At 41.8% G+C, this 22,542-nt stretch overlaps 1 protein-coding gene across 1 annotated transcript in view; it reads right to left on the bottom strand.

The window, feature by feature from the left end:
* Window positions 1-5,151: 5,151 nt before the first annotated feature.
* LOC148524687 (5-hydroxytryptamine receptor 3A-like) overlaps window positions 5,152-22,542 on the bottom strand; it is a 96,619-nt gene continuing 79,228 nt past the window's right edge. Inside the window, exons 7-9 of the mRNA XM_088471974.1 lie at window positions 11,924-12,131; window positions 6,276-6,482; window positions 5,152-5,829 (exon numbers count right to left, since the gene is read on the bottom strand). Coding sequence (XP_088328100.1) covers window positions 5,561-5,829; window positions 6,276-6,482; window positions 11,924-12,131 — 684 coding nt within the window. The 3' untranslated portion in view covers window positions 5,152-5,560. The remainder of the gene's footprint in view (window positions 5,830-6,275; window positions 6,483-11,923; window positions 12,132-22,542) is intronic.

The raw sequence follows: 22,542 nt of genomic DNA, 5'->3' as shown, positions 1-22,542 counted from the left end.
CCAAGTCATGTAATGCCTTGTATTCCTGTTTATTTAAGTTTGGCCTGTATTTAGGGAGTTTAGGCACCTCATTAGAAATTTCTGTATCCAACAAACGCATATAAGTTTTAATAGTCGGGTTAAAAGATTGCGGCTCAAAAGATGAGCGAGGGAGTCATTTATTAAGTTGCGGTGGTATGTCAATGGTTTGTAAATTCAAACTTGGTTGTGTTTTGGCAAAATATTCCTTTAGTTTCAATTGCCTTTGTAAATTAAATTGTTCAATTTGCCATTTTAAAGAATTAAAAGGAATTGAAGGCACAAATGAAAGTCCTTTGCCCAATAGACTCAATTCAGTGTCAGTAAGAGGGTAAGATGAAAGATTCACCACTAGATACAGAAATTTCTAATGAGGTGCCTAAACTCCCTAAATACAGGCCAAACTTAAATAAACAGGAATACAAGGCATTACATGACTTGGCTGACAATCCGGAATTGATTTTTCGCCCGGCTGATAAAGGGGGTGCCCTGGTTGTTCAAAATTTGAGTGACTATAAACTACAAATAGCTACACATTTGGATGATATAAAGACCTATAAACGGTTGCCAGAGGACCCCACTATTGAATTTAAGGAGGAATTACTGAAAATATTGGTTGAAGCTGTACACAGTAATATTATCACTTCAAAATTACAAGAGGCTCTACTCCCGCAACATCCGATGGTGCTGATACTCTACACGATTCCTAAAATTCATAAATCTTTAAACAATCCTCCTGGTCGCCCAATCATTGCGGCCAGGAATTCGTTATTCCAACCAGTGTCGGTGTATTTGGATGCCCTCATGCAACCAACCATTAGATCACATCCTCGTTACCTTTTGGACACCTCCACATTATTGAGGAAACTAAATGCGCTACCTAGTTTTGAAGATGAGATTATACAGGACTGGAGTTATCATTTGTTAGGAATCTGTTGTATTTGATTTTGACAAAAAATTATTTCATGTATGATGGTGATTTCTTTTTACAGTTAATTGGCTGTGCGATGGGATCCAGTGTGGCCCCATCGTACGCTAATATTTTTATGTTTTCGGTTGAGTATGATATCTTTTTCTCTCGCTCTGAAATTGCATCTAGAATAGTGTTTTTTACGCGCTATATAGATGATTTACTGATTTTTTGGAGGGGTCCTAAGGTAGATCTCATTAATGTTATTGAGCAACATAATTTGAGTTTATCACCAGTGAAGCTCACTTATAACATTAGTGATGTCCAGATTAATTTTTTGGATGTGTTGATTTCAATTAACTTTGGTAAGATCACAACCAGTTTGTACTCTAAAATTACGGATAGAAATAATTTGCTTCACAATGACAGTTGCCATCCTTTGGCACTAAAATGAGGGTTGCCATACTCTCAGTTATTGCGGGTCAAGCGGATTACCTCTGATCCCGTGATGGCTGAAAGTCAAATGAATGTGATGATATTGAAGTTTTTAGACGGGTTATGATCGTCAGGAATTGGAAAAAACTAAGCAGAAGGTTATGAAATTGAATAGGGCGGATCTTTTAGATGGTAAGGTTCAGACCAATAAACCTCCAGCATTGATTTGGACTAACCATTATTGCAATGCTAGTTCTAAGATCAACAGAGCTGCCAAAAATGTATGGCCAATGGTCCAATCACATCCTGATTTGTCACTATCCAATACTAAACTTATGCCATGCTATACCCGGGGGCGTAATCTCCGTGATATACTGGTAAAAACAGATATTACTCCATCTAATACAGTCTATCGTTCTACTAGTATTGGTAAGAAATTTGGCTGTTTTCATTGTACCTGTATGACTTGTAAGTACCTTTTAGCTGGCAATATATTTCACCATCCACACTCCGGTAAGCCATATTATATTAGATATACACTCACATGTAATTCCACGTTTGTGGTTTACCAAATTTTGTGCCCTTGTGGGTTATCATATATTGGTAAGACCGAGAGAAGTTTTAAAGAACGCATGGCACTCCATCGTTCAGCTATCCGCGCAGCTCTAAATTCAGGATCCAGCGAACAGCCTGTAGCCAGGTATTTTGCCACAGTGCCCCATACCCTTGCCTCCCTTCGCTACCGCATGATTGATCATGTGCCAGCCTCTATTATAGGTGGAAATCGACCTCATAAACTACTTCAATGTGAGGCCTGTTGGATACACACGTTGGGGACCCTTTCTCCCAAGGGGCTCAAAGAACTATTGGGTTTAAACTGCTTTATGTAGGTGCTGCTATTTATGGGTACTAGTTATAGGGTGTATTACTTATTGCCATGGTTGTCAGTTTGTTAGATTAATGATTATCTGCTGCTTAAAAAAATATATATATATACATTATCCAGCTTGTACTGGTGGTATTGCATTATGTGTAATTATGAAATGTTACCATGTGCTTTAATTGGGGTCCATATCGCTATTGTGTTAACTGTGCAGTCGTTATGAGCTGCTTGTTTTTGATTTATTCTATTACTATTATTGTTGTATTGAGTTAGCCATTATTATTTTTTGATAGATATCAGTCCATTTTTATTGATTGTTGCTATGTATTTATGTTGTGTTGTTGTTACTTTGTAGAGATCCGCTGTCTTGCGGGTTTCCATGGTGATGGGGAGCACTGTTAGGTCATCAGCCAGGGCGTACCATATGATCTGGGCTTGATGACGTAATTTTAGCGCTGCCCGCCAGGGGTGTGGTCCCGATGCGGACATGGCGCTCGTTCACTGGGTGAAGTAGCTGTTATAAGGTAAGATGTAACAGTTTGTTGTTAGTCCTGATGAAAAAGCCATAAAATAAAGGCTTTGAAACGTTGATACATTACGCTGTCTAAACCTTGTCATCTGTACCAGGAGTGCCGACTACTGCTGTTATATATATATATATATATATATATATATAAATTAGAGATGTGAACCCAGTGTTTTGGCTTTGCAAAACACCCTCGCATGTTTTGATTTTGAATCTGTATTTTTTTTATTTGATAAATATGGCTAAAAACATGCAAATTTGGGCCTGTTTTTGTTCCTACAGTATTAATAGCCTCAATAACATTAATTTCTGGTCATTTCCAGTCAATTTTGACAATGTCACAGTTCACAATATTGATCACCAATACTGTCCAAAGGTTGGCTGGCTAAACTAAGCAGCAGATCAGCGGCACAAACACATAGCTGTTAACAGACTATAGCACATCTATGAAACATTGCCATGCAACAGTGGCAGTTTATAAACTATACAACCCCATAGAAACCAAGAATGTTTTCATTAATCAAGAACTTGATAAGAGGCCCGACGACAGTACATGGAGGTGGAGTATGTATGTAGTGGAAGGCAGGTAAAAAGGAAGGAAGTATTTATTAGTTAATTTAATTGTTTGATTGATAAAAAAAGTATCAGGGAGGAGGGGGTAGTATGACCAGCATGTAAGCCTCCTAATAATTGTGTTGTGTCTCTGACCCTTGTTGGGAAATCTTGTTTATTAACAATGTATTATTTTTATTTATTTTTTTTAAATGTGTAGTAATGTATTTGCTAAATAACAAATAAAAATGTTTGTCTATGCAAAAAAGAGCGTCCCCAATGCCCCTCCCAAAATACAACCCATTATGAAAAGTGGCACAAGAGGAAATTGTCCTTGGGCCCTCCCACTCACCTTATGTTGGTTATTAAAAAGGACATGCACAGTTTAACAATCCAACAATCCAAACACTTCAGAAACAGGGACTGACACTTATGTGGCTGAAGTCCTTGGTTTGTTTGGGCACCCACAAAATATTTTTTTGTAAGGACTACCTCTGATCATTATGAGAATGTTGTTGTTGAGAGTATTGGTGGTGGAGATTGCATGTGCTGGTCGAAACTGCTGTAAGCTGATACTGAACTGCTCGTGCCTTCACAAATGTTTTCAAAATTTGGGTAAAAAATAATTCCACACCCAAGATGTGGCTTTTCTGGTCTTATCCCCAGGCATGACAATGTTTTTCTTTTTATAATGAGCACTAGTGGCTGACTTACACAAACAACATCTTCATCATCAAGATCCTCATTAGTGTGAGCATCAGGTAGTATACAAATATCCCCCTCATCCTAATGTTTCACTTCCACACAAACATCCTCAATTTCTATTATGTCACCATCTTTACTTGTATTGCTCATCCCCACATTTGCAAAGGAAGCATAAATGGTGGAAGGAGGCTTCTCTATGAGTACAGTATCAGAAATGTCAGACTCACACATTTGTGACATTTCAGAAGACAGTTATTTTTCTGCACTGATTTGTCTGTTTTACATTTGACACCTCTTCTAGAATCTGAGTGAGAATGTCTTGCATCATCATGTGAGATTACAGAAGAAAATACCTGACTAACAGCAGTTCTACAACCACCACTCGCTAATAAAAGCCAAGGCCTGAGCCTATCCTTGCCAATGCATGTGGCGTGTAGCATGTTGGCAATTTTATGTTTTTTGGCAGTAAACTTTCCCTTTATTATTAGAGGAGATGTTTTTTTCTTTAACATTGTGAAATATTGATTTGATTTCAGGTACCCTGTCTTAAACCCTCTATGCCCTTGAGCACCGGCTTTAGTAGATGTTGAAGGACTAGTATCACCATGACTGGATGCAGCACTAGTACTTGGTTGCTGCTTCTGTGCTATAGACTGATCATGATCCATATTGATTCACAGTGCTTATATAATTAATGTGGTGGCACGGCACCTAGTGAGCATTATTGTTTAGCACAGTACCACTGCCTGGCATGCCTGAACAGACACAAACTGCAAAAATAATAGTTTGTTATTGAATTTTTTTAACAAATGACCACAAGATCACACAATACACTGCTCCTAAATGTATTTTTTTTTTAATGAAACACATAGTGCCCCTTTAAAAAATAAAAAAAATTAAATTACACACAGTGCCCCTGGCTTGAACACAATGCTCCATGAGTCCCTAATAGCATTTTTATAAATGAAAAACAAACACAGTGCCTCTGCCTTTAGGTAAACTGAATGCATGCACACACCCTCTATGTCGGATCTCCTGCGTCAAATGGCCTGAAAGCTAGGGAGGGACTTTTATATGCAATCCAAAACATGCGAGATCCTATGCCTCATTTTGGGGTCCGAGCCCAACTCTCTCTCATTGTTTTTATTTTGTTTTACCATTACTTCTCCTGCACCATGGAACTTGGCCTGAACAATTGTGATGCATACCATTTATTCCTCTTTTTATTATCAAGGCATTTTCTCATTTAATAAAAATCCTCTCATTTTCATGCCATGTGTCACGTGATCATTAAGCTCTGACATAATTTATTAAAAAATTAACGTAAAATAAATGATTAGTGTAAAATTCTACAGGGACCCTCCATTTCAGCTGTCAATAAATAAAGATATGGCTGACACTGTTACATCTGATGACAACAAATGTATAGTGGAAGCACGTTTGCATCTCTTCTCCAGGCTTCAACTTGGCCATGACCTACCACAGGTAGTAGTAGTGGCAGAAGGTATTTTCAGCATAGCTGTCTTGTACATCATGCCATCCAAATAACCAGCACAGCAATAAATAAGCTTATGACAGTAATCAGGTACACAAAAAGGACAAGCCGGTCCACCACTAGGGCAGCTGCGTGCCACTCTGTCTTGACTTCAACCTTGTTCCTAGAGTTGATCAGCTCCTCATGGATCTTTACGATCTGCATCAACAACCTCTTCAACAGCTTCACCTCAAGACTATCGCCACTGTCTTTTGTTGTCTTCTTTTTGTTTTCCAAGTTTGTTTTGTTTGACCTTTTATTAACATCTACAAAGCAATAGTTAAGGAAAAGTTGTACTTCAAGAAGAACTGATTTTAGATTAATCACCCCCTCCTCCAATCAGGGGAGTTTTAATGCCAGAGGGGTCCCACCCTCCTTTGACCAGTACCCCCCGTCCAACCTCGCATTAGCCTCACATTAGCCCTGCGTTTTAGTTTGTACCTGCAGTGGGTCCCTCCTCCCCCACGGCACCATATTCCCAGTGATATTCTGGAAAATGGCACCTGGGCTCGAGAAAGCAAAGATTCTGGCACAGTGCTAGAGTCTTTGATTTCACAGTGCAGTGCCGCCTTCCAGAAGATGATGCTGGGAAGATGCTACTGCAGAGGAGGAGGGACCCACTTGCAGGCACAAGATAAGGAAATTCTGACTGCAGGTGCCCTGCACACCCTGCACCCATTATAATACACCTATGCCCCCAATAAATACTTACAAGTCTCTGACTCGAGTGTGTCGATCCCATACTTTCTAAAAGATTTTTCTTTAAAGCAGAGGGCACGTGCCAGGTACCCAGTGACCCAGATCCTTATCCAGAATGGGACACTCACTTGATTTTCAGACAGATATAACATGTAGGAGACAAGAGTGCTTCCAACTATACTGCTCATCATGAGGGCCATACAGACAATGCAGAATATACCTGTCAATCAGATAACAAAAAAATACTCAGACACTTACAGAAAATGCAGATCAATGTTTCTTCACAGATTTTCCATGCACTCCCATGCATTATAGTTGGTCTGATATAATGGATTCACTTTCTTGCTTGCTACTTGTAACCAGAGGCGGATTTAGACTTCATGGGGCTGTAAGCAACATTCCGATTGAGGGCCCCACTCCCTCAAACAATTCATAGCACTATATTTTCGTTTCCGACTTTTTAAAGCTTTAAACATTACTGACATTACAAACATTAAATAGAAACATAAAACAGCTGTCACATAGCAAAACTAAACACGGCTTTATAACTGCTTGTGATAATGGACATAACATATCATATAGACATTATATAAATAACAATGGGTATGAAAATAATGATCATAATATATAGAAGATATTAGAACATACTTATGAAGTACTTTCTTTCATATATTTATTATTTCATGTACACACTTTTCTGCATACTACATCCACTAAATTATACCTGCTACAATCATGGGGGAGAAGGGGGGACACTGATATATAATCAATATAGTCACACTACTGTCTGAAGGGTGTAATAATGGGCATTATAAGGGATGGGGGACCTGCTAGGCTACTACAATCAGTGAGGGGGATGCACTGACATGCAGTCACACTAATCAGTGTAATAATGGGTATTATAAGGGATGGGGGACCTGCTAGGCTGCTACAAGTGAGGAGGGGAAGTCACTGTTATAGTACTTAATATTAAAACAGTTAGTGTGACTGCATGATATATATCAGTGCTATATCAGTGCCTCCCCGTACCCCCCTCACTGATTGTTGCAGCCTAGCAGGTCCCTCATCCATTATAATACCCATTAATATTACACCCCTCAGTCAATGTGACTGCATTATATAACAGTGTCCACCCCCTCCCTTATTGTAGCAGACAGGCCCCCATTTTAGAGTATAATATCATATTGATATATAATAGCAGTTAATCTGTTATGGACACTTTACTTCAAATACCTCCACTCCCTCCCACGTTATGTAAGCAGGCTGATCATATGACAGCAAAATGAAAACAACAATAAAGTAACTGGCAAGAGCATGGCAGCCACTGTGCCAACAGCACACACCTCATCCCCTTCTATCTTCTCTGGGCGCTGTCCCGGCTCCTCTCCTCTCCCAGTGCGTCATGACATCACATCACAAGCACAACACACTGCAGAAGACACAGGCCGCAGGCGCACACTGGAGCATGGACCCGGCAGCTGTGCTGACAGCCTGCCGAGAGTAATTAGCCAGCCCAGCACTCGGAAATACCCTCCATATACAGCCTTGTCGGTGGGCCCCCCTGGACCTACCAGGCCCTAAGCACTCACCTTTTTTTGCCTAGTGGTAAATCCGCTTCTGCTCGTAACTGTGGTTCTTGGGCTTTTCCCAAATGGTTTGATGCAAAAAGCTATTGATTTTAGTATAATATAGTGACTGTCATACCAAGTACACAATATGCTGATAGGATGTCAACACAGATTTAAATATTACAAAATGAGATACATATCATGGGATGGTACACCCGGGAATTAAACACATAGCAAGAACACCAGAAGCAGGTTTCCTATGTGGGGCACTCAGGTGGACAGTTAAGAAATGGGATCTGTTAAAGCATACCTGATATATATATATATATATATATATCAAAATATAGTTAGAGCCCTTGTGACACTATGATGGATTATTCTGTCTTTAATTAATACAGTCCAAATGACATAAAATTATTTTCTGGTGCACTACTGAGACATGATTTGGTCAGCATTTATAGGCTATGAGAGCTGCCAATCAAACTATTAAATTGCCGGCAATCCAGGTACATTATTAACTCTCCTTTCTGATTGACAGTGGTAAGAACAGCCAGTGTGGATTGGCCACGTGAACTGTCACTCTTCCTCTTTGCTCACACACTGCCATGCGACAGCCAATGAGGAAGCTGACAGGCAGCATACACTGGCTGATGTAACTGTTCAATCAGCGGCTTACCTGATTGGTGTGTGATCAGGATATAGTGTTTGACAACCAGTGTTTGGGTTGTTCCTATGATTAAGCTGACAGCGAAACGTGCATCAAGTTTGAACGCAGCACACAGACAGATCACAGGTGCACATCTGAAAAAAAAGCATGTTCTGTGTTTTTTAAATTGCTGATTATCTATAACGACACTAAAATGTCATATTAGTTTATGTGACCAATGTGTGACCACATTCGAATGAATATCTATGTGACCCATTTTAGTGCCACATGCAGAGCGCAGCCGTCCCTAATGTTCTAGAGTAACTGTAATACTATAAGGACTTGGCATTAGGGCAATGCGTTATGTAATCCTGCTAATTATTATGAAAGAAAGACTAGTTAATTTCCACATGTAAACAACCACTGTTGGATTCATGTTACAGATAATGGAGCTACATTATTTATATTAATATGCAGGTGAAATGGCAACATATGACATTCTCGTAACATGTTACTACTGTAGCACCCGCTGCTCATACAGTGGCCCCTATTTACTATAATCCGCATATAAAATGCGGTTCTATTGTGATATTTCCAACTAAATTCGCATAGCGAATTTAGGAAATATCACATGAATGTACTAACATCCGCATGCAGGGACAGAGTTTGCAATAAAACTCTGGCCCTGATTCAGAGCCGGACACTCTGACCAGAGCGCTCGCTCTGAATCAGGGCCGTCCTATGGGAACGCCTCCGTCTGGCAGCCACGCCCCCAGCAAGTGGGTCGATGTTACCCAAATGCGCATGCGCACAACGGAGGGAGCTCCGTCATGCGATTGCGCAAGACCCGGCTAGCGACAGCCAAGCTGTCGCTCAGGGTCTCGCACCAAAGGGGGCGTGCTGTCGATGGTGAGTGACAGCTCGCCCCCTTTGGTGGGCGTGCTGGGGGCGTGGCTGCCAGACGGAGGCGTTCCCATGGGAACGCCTACCAACTTGGTCCGGCCCCACTGACATCACTAGTGATGTCAGTGGGAGTGATTTTGGCTCTGATAGAGCCAAAATCACTCCAGGACTTGTGGCAGCGAGACCCTACCGCAGGGTCTCGTCGCAAGCCCGATGGTCGCGACGGTCTTGACCATCGCGACCATTATCATGGTAACCCACAGCTATGCGAGCGTCCAAAAGGCCGCTCCAAATTTATATAGGACGGCCCTTATTCAGAGCGAGCGCTCTGGTCAGAGCGTCCGGCTCTGAATCAGGGCCAGAGTTTTGAAACTTCTTATCTAATTAAAGATCGCAAAGACATTACTTAAAGCTAGTCTGTTTAGATACTACTACATAAACATTTGATGTGAAAAAATATATGTTAAATTATACGACCATTTACTAGAAGATATCAGCTTTTTATTTCACTGTCACATATAGGGGTTTATTCATCATCCTATAATTTGTTTTTATGCCCTATTTTCCATATTTAGGTACAGCAGATTGTCCTATTCATGTAGCTTGTAACACTGGAGATATCACTGATATCTCTTGGTTACAGTCTTGCCATGTTAAATTTCACAGTCCCCATACTTTAGTGGAAATTGTGCCATTCATCAATTTTCCGAAAAAGCTATTTTTTTGGAACTTGTGTGTGAAACTGTATGCCATTTTGAGATAGCGTACAGCCTCCGATATCCTGCACATGCTGCTGTTTACACAGCAGCTTATGCAGCAGCAGGGATATTTTCAGATCCCCCTCGCTTCCCCTGCCCCCCTCCCCCCGCTCTGTACTCACCTCATACTCTGCCACCGGCTGTGTCCCAATATCTCCAGCAGAGCTGATGTGTCCCTGTGCCGGCCCACAGTGCAGCCTCCTCCATGCCCCGACATTCATCAGGCCTCGCACCTTGCTCGGACTGTAGTAATTACCGCTGGATCTGGAGGCGGGGCCTGTGTGATTTGCAGTTTAACCCCTGGTGCCCGGGCAGCACACAGTGCATGCGTGTGATGCATATAGTTCTTGTCCTGCTGCGAAGAACATTGGAAGAAGACGTCCGCAGGTAAAAACTCACTAATTTCTGAAAAGCTGAAAACTTCTGAAAAGCAGAAAGTGATACTTATGTACAGGAGGGATGATGAATCCCTCAGTTATTTGGATAGAACTCAATGCGAGTTCTAATCTTAATTAACAATTATTATTTTTTAGGTTTGATGAATAGACCCCTTACTCACAATTTACTCTGATTATCACTTTATATTTCACTGGCTATAATTATTTTAAGAAATTACAATAAAGGTTATGTCACTGTTCATTCTAGTGGATCCCTATAAGGCTTTTGTAATCTATTACTATATAGGTTAATCAGTCAGTCCGTGAATGCCTCACATAGGAATACTTCTTTGTGTGTTCTTGCTGATAGGATGTCACCAGTAGGGATGGCCATGGAATCGTTCACCATCGATGGTCTTCATACTTTACATTGATGGCAGGAAACCTTAACATGGATAACCATCAATGGTTTGCATTATCGATGGGCATCCCTAGTTACAAATAGGCATGCCCACTCCCCACTTTAGTGACTGTCATGACAAGACATTACTAAAAAGAGGTGTATCTAGGAGCACGGATTGGGGTCCAGCTTCTCATGAATGTCATCAAAGTGGTGAGTAGAAGTGATTAGTGATAACTGCATCTCATGTCTACTTATTTGCCTGATATCTGTGTTTCCATGAATTTGTGTAAATAGTTATGGTAGAAATATTGTACTAAAATACTATCAAAAACATTGGGTGCAATATAACAGTCCTATGAGAACAAGCATTGGGTGCAATATAACAGTCCTATGAGAACAAGCATTGGGTGCAATATAACTGTCCTATGAGAACAAGCATTGGGTGCAATATAACAGTCCTATGAGAACAAGCATTGGGTGCAATATGACAGTCCTATGAGAACAAGCATTGGGTGCAATATAACAGTCTTATGAGAACAAGCATTGGGTGCAATATAACAGTCCTATGAGAACAAGCATTGGGTGCAATATAACAGTCCTATGAGAACAAGCATTGGGTGCAATATAACAGTCCTATGAGAACAAGCATTGGGTGCAATATAACAGTCCTATGAGAACAAGCATTGGGTGCAATATAACAGTCCTATGAGAACAAGCATTGGGTGCAATATAACAGTCCTATGAGAACAAGCATTGGGTGCAATATAACAGTCCTATGAGAACAAGCATTGGGTGCAATATAACAGTCCTATGAGAACAAGCATTGGGTGCAATATAACAGTCCTATGAGAACAAGCATTGGGTGCAATATAACAGTCCTATGAGAACAAGCATTGGGTGCAATATGGGTACAATATAACAGTCCTATGACAAATTACACGGAGTTAAACTGCTTATAATATTCCAGGATATACAAAGTGCATTGAGAAAGTAACAGACAACATACCTAATGCTGGAGCGATATTAGATGTTGGGAGCATATTGTTGAGGATTAAAAGAAGCACAGAGAACCCTAAAACAATGGTTATTTTGAAGCCAAGCCTCTCCCCAGACTCATTGCGTATAAAGATACTGATGATATCCAAGATGACCATAAAGCATGCTGGGATAATGAGTGTGAGGACGTAAACTACAGGCATTCGTTTCAGAGTTATCTAAAAAAAAGAAATAAAAATAGGTAGAATGTAAAACAATTTAGTATATATGAAAAAGTACACACACCCAAAAATAAACCTACACATCTACTGAGGCATCTTTTTATGGTCTCCATTTGTTCAATTTAGCTATCATCTCCTCCCATCCACAGGCAGGTCATCCCCACACAAGTCACTCTCCAGGAAATTATCATTTAACTGTACCATAGAGGAGAAAAGGGATAAACCTGCATTATGCTCAATCAAGGGAAGTTTGGATGCTGGAACATCTGATTCCATTCCCACATATACAGTTATGCTTTATACCCAAGGCAATATTTACACTTTACAGGTCTCCTCTTTTATCGTCTCATATAATGATGTCATCGCTCACTGTAATTATGAATCCGTTTGCACTTATGTTTCTTATTTGTTGTATTTCTTTGTATGAGTCCCTTGTTCACTTTATAAATAAAAAGTAATAATACATTCATTGTGAACTTGGGGCCTGATTTAGGGATTTTCGCAAAGCGCATATTTACGCACATCGAACAATTGTTTTGCCATTGCAGAAGCATGAAATCCGCACTGCGCACGCATAGCGACTGTATTGCGATTATGCTTGTACAGAGGAACCACTCACAAAGTGAATACCAGTCAGAATTTGGGGGTGGTAAAGGGGGGGTGGTTAGAGAAATACAGACGTGTCTGACCATTTAAATGCCATTTCATGGGCTGCAGTGTTTGTGGCTGATCAGACTTGACTTGCATCCTGCTTGGCTGTCCGATATGTGTCGATGTTACAGATGTTTACGCTGCTGTACGTTGTCGGTCGGATATGAGAAGGCAGCAGAGGACGTCCCCATGCTCGGCTAAGCTTTGGAAGGCATTGCCATATTTTAACAACTGCGATCCGTGAGAGATTGCACTTGCGATTGCATTAGAGTAAATCTCGGAATCAGCGCCTTGGTGTTTATCACAATTGTAACAAAATACACCAAACAGCATCTTGGCCTGTTCAGGATTCTAAATAAACATATTAGGGCTGATGAAGAGTTAAACGTAAACTATTGGCGGCGCAGTGTATCTTGCGTGTTTTTGCACAGTACATGCTCAAGAACTGTGCTTACACAAGTGCAGGTGATGATGCAAATTTATACATATTTCAATCGCATCTACACTTAAGCCCGAGGAGCAGGGCCGGCTCTTGGGGTGTTCGACCAGTGCGGTCGAACAGGGGTGCCATCCCATAGAGAGCGCCCCCCCCTAATATCCCTATTTCAGTGGGACAGGACTGTCTCGCTGTTCCACCCGTGGGCTGAAGTGGCCCGTGGGTGGTCAAATCAGGAGGTTGGGGACCCCCACTGCCGCAGCTGCCAGACTCCGGAGTAGCTGAATGGATGCTGTGCGCATGCGCGCGGAATCCATTCAGAGCCGGGAGAGGCCTGGGCTAGTGACGAAGAGGCTGGGCTTACCCCCAGCCTGACATTATTTGGAGGCGTGCCATGCGGACACGACTCCAAATAACATCACTGAGGGGGCATGGCCTATAGTAATTAGGCCATGCCCCCATTATCAACGAAGCCACGCGCGAGTATTGGGAGCTATTAATTGAGCCGGCACAGGGTGCTCCGACCCTGCTGAGGAGGCAAACTGGGCTTTGTTATGTAGGTACAGTGAGGGCGTGCCAACAGAGCTGCGGATCCTGTAAATATGCCTGTTTCTAGGTGTATAGTTTGTGCCAAATATACCCTGGTGCAAGTGCGCACTGTTAATGATTAAGTAGCAAACCTAGAGTACAGCTAGGGGACAGGCGCACCACAAAATGGATGATTGTACGCATATTGCTTTCATGCACGCTAGGTGGGAGAACAATATTCTGCCAATTTCCTTCCAACTCTGCATCAGGCTTTCTGAGTACATCCCGAGGAAGTTACTTCAGCGCTTAGAGATCAAATGACTAGAAATTAAATATATATGTGTATTAATAATATAGTAATTTGTATGTCAAGCTCAGTGTCAGAATGTTAGTAGAGTAATATATTAGTCCCGGTGTAAACCACCTGCTTGCATTGTAGGATGGGCGTCCTTAACGAAACTATATCAATATGACTTGCTTAACCTGGTTGCAAAAACTTTTGGCAGTGCGTTCTTGCAAATAGCACAGTACAGTAGTCTAATATTGATGAAGTTGTTAATGATGCAATGAGTCCAAAGTTGAACAATCTTAAGCCCTATTTGCTGGTGTGTTGATGATCTCACAGTTCCTCTCCACCTCAAAAATCACACAGAGAAAGAACCGGAGCATCAGGTACTGGAATAGACTATTTTGCAGTACAACAGGTAAGTGGTGCTAACTTACCCGATCTCTGTCGCCTGCCTGCTGGTCCACATTAGAGAACATTACTAGACTTGGACAATAAACATTTAAGAAACAAAAATAAAAAAATAAAGAAAGATAAAAATAAAATAAGATCTAAGACTACCATCAATTTTGGTGATCATTCTGATGGTCAGAGGACAGTGGGCACACCCATATATAAAAAAATTTAATTTGACATATCAGCAGTTTATGACTCGTCTGCACACAAAACCAATAGGTAATGATGGTACAACAGACATTTTAAACCTAAGTACATATAGTGAGGATAATGCAAATAACTTCTCCATTCATTCGATAAATGAGAAAAGTCCAGAAATAGATCATTACGCTAATACTGCTAGACAGTCATTTGAAAAAGGTTGGAGGGATTCATTAGCCCCCAATGATATTTCTTTAGGGGGAAACATCTTATCCCAGCCACCAAGCATAAACACGTCTGAATTATTGATAAGTGCTGTACAAAAGGACCTCTCATCTGCCAAAAAATGGGGGGACAATTGTTTAGATTTGGGCACTCAGATACCACAATTAAGGAACCGAATCTTGATATCCCACAAAAGGAAATTAAACACGGTAGAAGAGGCTGTAGGGGAGGCCAAAAAAAACAAAAAAGATCCAGAGCCGTTACAGATACCGAACACCCAATAGGAATTTTCAATCTAAGTAACAAAACATTAACCCAACCCCAAATATCGGTACTAAACAAAGGTTTGAAATTCGCTCCAGAAAACAAACTTTATAAATTCTCCATATATATGGATATTAGGAATTTTACAAGGAAACTGAACCTTAAGAAGTATTTCCTTGACAAACAGGTTTATCCAATGCAGAATCCTAACAATGACAGATACAAACACACAAGTTTAAAACCCCAGTCGACATTTAATCCCAGCCACCTCAAAGGTCACTATGTACATACCTTTGAGAAAGCGGTCATGAAAGACATTGATGAGGTGAATATAAAAAGCAGACGTTCCACACCTAATTTACTAAAACAGAGGTGAGAGCATTGCAAGAACTTAAGAATGACACAGATTTAGTCATCAAACCAGCCGACAAGGGGGGAGGGATTGTATTACTCAAAAAAGAGGATTACCTCAAGGAGGCAAAAAAGATTCTAGGGGATACCAACACCTACACTAAACTAAAAAGGGACCCCACACAACAATATCAGAAATAATTAATGATATTAATTAAAGAGGGTTTAATGACAGGGATTCTAAACAAACAAGAATTTGAGTTTTTACACACCCCTCACCCGGTGATCCCGGTATTTTATTACCTGACAAAATTGCATAAAGATCCAGCCAACCCACCAGGAAGGCCAATCACATCCGGGATAAATTCCTTGACTGCCCCTTTATCCCAATATATAGATCAGTTTTTACAAAATTATGTGAAGAAACAAAGATCTTATTTGAGAGATACCACACAGGTACTTAACATTGTACAGGATATGGAGTGGGATGAGCATTGTTGGTTGGCAACAAGTGACGTCACATCACTATATACTGTTATTAACCACACCCAGGGGTTAGAAAGTACCAGATATTTCCTGGAACAAGATGGAGAATTAGATCCAAAGCAAATCACATTCATCCTGCGGGGTATAGAGTTCATCCTAACCCACAATTATATGTGGTTCGAGGATGAATTCTACCTGCAGCGGTGTGGAACAGCAATGGGAACCAAGTTCGCCCCAAGTTACGCGAATCTCTTTATGAGTCATTGGGAGGACAATAACATCTGGTCCTCCAGAGAGCTTGAGTCGAACTTGGTACTCTGGCTGAGGAATAAAGATGATGTCCTTTTTGTTTGGCAAGGCAGTAAAACATCACTGGATGCTTTCATAACACAGATTAATAAGAATGACCGAAATCTTGTGTTCACCACACAGTACAGTCGGGAACAAGTACAATTCCTGGACCTGGACATATTTGTCCAGAACAACAGGATACAGACAAGAACGTACAATAAACAGGTTGATGTTAATAGTTACATCAGGGCTGACAGCAACCATTACCCCAGTTGGATTAACGGCATTCCCATGAGCCAGTTTACTCGAGTTAGGAGGAATTGTTCCAACATCGAAGATTATATAACATAAGGCAATAATCTCAAGGAACAATTCAGAGAAAAACACTATGATATGGATCAGGTTGAGGAGGCTTTTAATAAATCACTTATGAATCCCAGAATGCCACTTTTAGAGTATAAGGATAAAAGAACACAAGAGACGAATAATAAGATCTACTTTATAACAAACTATTCAGGGGCAGCATATAAAGTGAAGAAGATCCTCAAAAAACTTTGGTCATTACTTCATATGGATGACAAATTACATTCCCTACTACCCATCCAACCAGATATAGTCTTCTGTAAGGCACCGGATTTAGGTAGGAAATTAGTGATCAATCACATTAAACCAAACAAAATCCACTCTCTGGATGGCCAGAAAGTCAATGCAGGCTTTTATCATTGTGGCAGGTGCCGGGCCTAGAATTACATTATAGAAGCACTACTCCAACTACAGAAATAACATCAGTCAGAACCAATAAGAAATATAGGATCAAGGAGTTCATCACCTGTGATACTAGTAACGTGATATATATGTTAACGTGCCCGTGTCAACTCCAATACATTGGGAGAACCACCCGCCACCTGAAAATTAGGATCAGTGAACATATATCCAACATTAAAAAAGGATTTGTGGGGCATAGTGTTTCGGACCATTTTAGAATGGTCCATGACAGCAATCCGGTAGGAATTAGGTACACTGGAATAGAGAAGGTCCAGTTCAATTGGAGAGGTGGGGACCGTTTGACTAGAATTGATCGAGTGGAGAGCGCCGCTGGATTTTTGAAATGAAGACCCTTCAATCAGAGGGACTGAATATAGATCCATAAGCAATTATCTGCAATAACAGAATGAGTTCAAAGGATACATATTGACCTCAAAATACTTTGCTCTCGTATATAAGAGGGTTGTGCCATGTACAATTCCATCGTATTGATGTGAGTGGGTTAATAACTATACTGAGAAATCCAAAATACTGATCAGGAGAACAACAATACCACGTATAATACCCAATATGCAGGGACATGAATAGCAGCATACCTTTATGAGAGAGATTAAGTATTCGTAACATGTCATTTAAGTTAAGTCAATTTACCCCTTAAATAATATGACCCTTTAAAAAATATAAAAAAATACAAAAAAATACTAAAATATAAAAAATATTAAAAAATAAGAAAATCTCTGTGTATACAATCACACTAATCCAGCACAGTATCCGAACAAGCGCTGGTATAAATATATAAATATATAAGTAACAATAGTAACAACAGTACATTGGGTTACTGCATAAGGAGTTAACATCTAGTATAGCATTGATGATTGTATTTGACATTGACACAAACACACAGTATCATGCATTAAAAAGACTAAAGTTTTATGACTGACAAAGTCACATACAAAATGGCTGCCCCCAATGTGGAGACAATTTTCATCACAAGCCATTGGAAAACGCTATTAGGATAAAGCGCAAGCCTGGGGAGAGACCAATACACTCACATTATAAGATATGTCCCCGTGAAGCCTGCGGAGCATGCGCATCTAAGCAGATCAACAGGAAAACCACACAGACTCTAGTGGCAGAATCGGCGTGGCATCAGACACCGCACATCCGGAAGTAATGAAATTACAGAGACATGCAAGCACCGGTAAGGTATATAAGACGAACTTTAAGCCCACTGCACCACCTACCCTTGAAAAAGTCTCTATAAGAGATGAAATGCGTTGGAACATTTATTTGACTTGTTTGGACATACCATTATTAGTTTTTTATCATTGTTCCCTTGTATGTACCGTCACCCCTATTCCCAGTCTTGTCATTCATATACACCTGTATCACTGCGTTAGTGAACAGGACTAAAAAACTCGCAATTTTAGCCCTAATTCAGATGGTTATGCTGGTATATTAGTTGGATCTCCTTCCACATCCTCTCACCCGCACACCACTCACCCTGTGGAGCAAGGTACCTGGTGGACCAGCAGGCAGACGACAGAGATCGGGTAAGTTAGCACCACTTACCTATTGCACTTCAAAATAGTCTATTCCAGTACCTGATGCTCCGGTTCTTTCTCTGTGTGATTTTTGAGGTGGAGAGGAACTGTGAGATCATCAACACACCAGCAAATAGGGCTTAAGATTGTTCAACTTTGGACTCATTGCATCATTAACAACTTCATCAATATTAGACTACTGTACTGTGCTATTTGCAAGAACGCACTGCCAAAAGTTTTTGCAACCAGGTTAAGCAAGTCATATTGATATATTTTCGTTAAGAATGCCCATCCTACAATGCAAGCAGGTGGTTTACACCGGGACTAATATATTACGCTACTAACATTCTGACACTGAGCTTGACATACAAATTACTATATTATTAATACACATATATATTTAATTTCTAGTTATTTGATTTCTAAGCACTGAAGTAACTTCCTGTAGCTAAGTATCGTTTTCACGAGGTTGGGGTACCTCGTACACTTTAGCAGCTAGAGACCACTATAGACCTTTTGAAAGGCAGACCTACTACAAAACCTTTCTGAGTACATCTGCCTTCACAGGGATCAATGGGTCTGATTCAGGGTGGATCGAAAGGCTACGTTCGCACACAGCCAGCCAATGTTTGCATTCTGCGCATGCATATAAGACGCAGTGCACGAACTGCTGACTGCATTCGGGAAAAGATCGCAGTGAGTACGCAGAGTCTTCACACAGTGATTGACAGGAAGTGACCATTTGAGGGTGGTGACGGGGGATGGTCAGAGAAACGCAGGCGTGCCTGGGCGTTTAAACGCCATTGCAGGGGCATGCATAAATAAGCCCCTGCGATAGCATACGCTGGCAGAAGTCTAGATGACAACAGGAAGTTTAGCAGTTTCTGTGGTAGGGTCAGGTCAACCATAGCTGTGCGGATGGTTCCGATGTTACTCGATGTTACCGAGGTTTTCGCTGACTTGTGGATGCATGTCATGGGAAGTGGGTGGGTTTATACAGTGGTCAGCGTCTTGGTATAGAGCTGCGGTTCCCGTGCGATTACATTCATTAGCATATTTTTGCAGCGAGCGGGGTACTTGCGAGCGCAGCATTGCGAACCAACCTGAAACAGGTCCAATAGTCCCTAAATCCATAGTGGCCAAATGACCCTGATTCCCAAACACAGGGTCTGATTCAGTAGCAAGGATCACTAATGCGATCGCGGCTGCAATTGAGTACACAGGTCTGCTGCGAAAGTACTATATGCTAATATGTGCAATCGCAATGCACTCACACGGACGACATGTAGACGCCCACTTCCCCTCTCAGACATCCGGAATACCTTGCAATCCAGCCAAAACATCAGTAACATTGAAGAACATTGGAGCCACTCGCACATTTACAGCAGGTCAGACCTCACTTATAAATTGAATTGCTAACTTGCCTGTACGCAGTGAGCACTCAAGCTGCCATCACAGTCGCTAATTTATGCACACCCCTGTAACGGCGTTCAAACGCACTGGCACGCCTGCATTTCTCCGACCACCACCCCCGTCACCACCCTAAATGCTCACTTCCTGTCAATTACTCTGCGATTGCTCTGCGTGATTGCAGTGAGGCATTCACGCATGCACATTGCAATGCATACGCAGTACGCAACAATCGGCCATCTGCATACGCGATCGCATCAGCGATCCTTGCAGAATCAGACCCACAGTCCCATCTTTAAAAATGTGTCTCTGGATATATTCCTGTTTTTCAGTATTAATAAACTCACAATAAAAGTCTTTCTTTGTTATAATGTTTACCATCTTACCATCTGTTTTATTGTAGATTTTAGAAGGTAATATTTATTGATGAGAAATATTTAATATTGTTAAAGGTCACATCTCCAACCCCCTATTTAGTTCAGTGGTTTAAAATTTCTTCAAAGTGTGTCAGGGATGATAATTCCTTGCACATACCTCCACCCACCCATGACACACACACACACACACACACACACACACACACACACATGAAAACCTGGCCATATGCCTAACTCACTTGCTTATGCCATAGGAAGCCTCATAAGCTCCTCGTCAGCTTTATAAGCAGATATTAAATGGGAGCTTAGTAGAAGACTTATGTCTCCTAACTTGTCACTCTACACAGTACAGACAAGATGCACATGTTCAGAAGTGATCACAGCCGCCATCTTGGAAAGGGGCATGAATGCTTCCTAAATCATGAAGACCTGGAGTCTGTGTGTCACAACCCTGGCTAGTTTTTTTTACCTTTTTCCTTGAGACTTACCTCTGCCAGCTTCTCCGTGGATCTGTGTGTGCATTTGCACTGTGCTCTCCTTTCCACATTGATTATTCACCTGGGCCCTCCTCTGTCTGTGAACACTGCTAGCCTTGATTGAAATCGCAGGTGTAGTGCTGACTCTCAGTATTGCAGAGATGATTGCTTCCTCTGCATGTTGTGCCCTCCACCACTCAGAGTGCTACTACCAGACCACCTGACCGTATCCATAAATTCCTGCCAGACCCAGGGGATATACATTCTCCTCTGATAGCATTCTGGGCCTGAACATCTCGTTACTTCTCGTGGTGTACAAGTGTATCCCAGGCTCCTGCTGGCAGTAATCCCTGGTGCATCTGGAAAACATGCTGGTTCTCATCCTGCTAACAGCAATACATGGCATACCCAGAAATCCTGCTAACAGCAATACCTGGCATACCCAGAAATCCTGCTAACAGCAATACCTGGCATACCCAGAAATCCTGCTAACAGCAATACCTGGCATACCCAGAAATCCTGCTAACAGCAAAACCTGGCATACCCAGAAATCCTGCTAACAGCAAAACCTGGCATACCCAGAAATCCTGCTAACAGTAATACCTGCTGGTTCCCAGACCAGTTCATCTAGCAGAGTCTCCTCACTGTGCTTCCAGAGTATTCTCTACCTTTCAGTGTTTCATTCTCCTTACGGCTTCCCAGCTGCACCATGTAGCTCCCGTACTACCACCATTCTCCTTACGGCTTCCCAGCCACACCAAGTAGCTCTCGTGCTACCATCATTCTCCATATGGCTTCCCAGCCGCATCAAGTAGCTCCTGTGCTACCATCATTCTCCTTACAGCTTCCCAGCCGCACCAAGTAGCTCCCGTGCTACCACCATTCTCCTTACGGCTTCTCAGCCACACCAAGTAGCTCTTGTGCTACCATCATTCTCCATACAGCTTCCCAGCAGCATCAAGTAGCTCTTGTGCTACCATTATGCTCCATACGGCTTCCCTGCCGCACCAAGTAGCTCCCGTACTACCACCATTCTCCATACGGCTTCCCTGCCGCACCAAGTAGCTCCCGTGCTACCACCGTTCTCCATACGGCTTCCCTGCTGCACCAAGTAGCTCCCGTGCTACCGCCACTCTCCATACGGATTCCCAGCTGCACCAAGTAGCTCTCGTGCCACCATCATTCTCCATACAGCTTCCCAACAGCATCAAGTAGCTCCTGTGCTACCATTATTCTCCATACGGCTTCCCAGCCACACCAAGTAGCTCCCGTGCTACCACCATTCTCCTTACGGCTTCCCAGCCGCACCAAGTAGCTCTTGTGATACCATAATTCTCCATACAGCTTCCCAGCAGCATCAAGTAGCTCCTGTGCTACCATTATTCTCCATACAGCTTCCCAGCCTCACCAAGTAGCTCCCATGCTACCACCATTCTCCATACGGCTTCCCTGCCGCACCAAGTAGCTCCTGTGCTACCACTGTTCTCCATACAGCTTCCCTGCCACACCAAGTAGCTCCTGTGCTACCGCCACTCTCCATATGGATTCCCAGCAGCACCAAGTAGCTCCCGTGCTACCACCATTCTCCATACAGCTTCCCAGCTGCACCAAGTAGCTCCAGTGCTACCATCATTCTCCATACGGTGTCACAACTCTCAGAGGGCAAATGGATACAACCCGTATTTGGGGATTGGCATGACCTATTTCTGAGGCGCGGAGTC

Source organism: Taudactylus pleione, unplaced genomic scaffold (assembly GCF_031769625.1).
Source record: "Taudactylus pleione unplaced genomic scaffold, aTauple2 ptg000117l, whole genome shotgun sequence".
NCBI lineage: Eukaryota > Metazoa > Chordata > Amphibia > Anura > Myobatrachidae > Taudactylus > Taudactylus pleione.
This window is presented reverse-complemented; position numbering and strand designations above follow the sequence as displayed.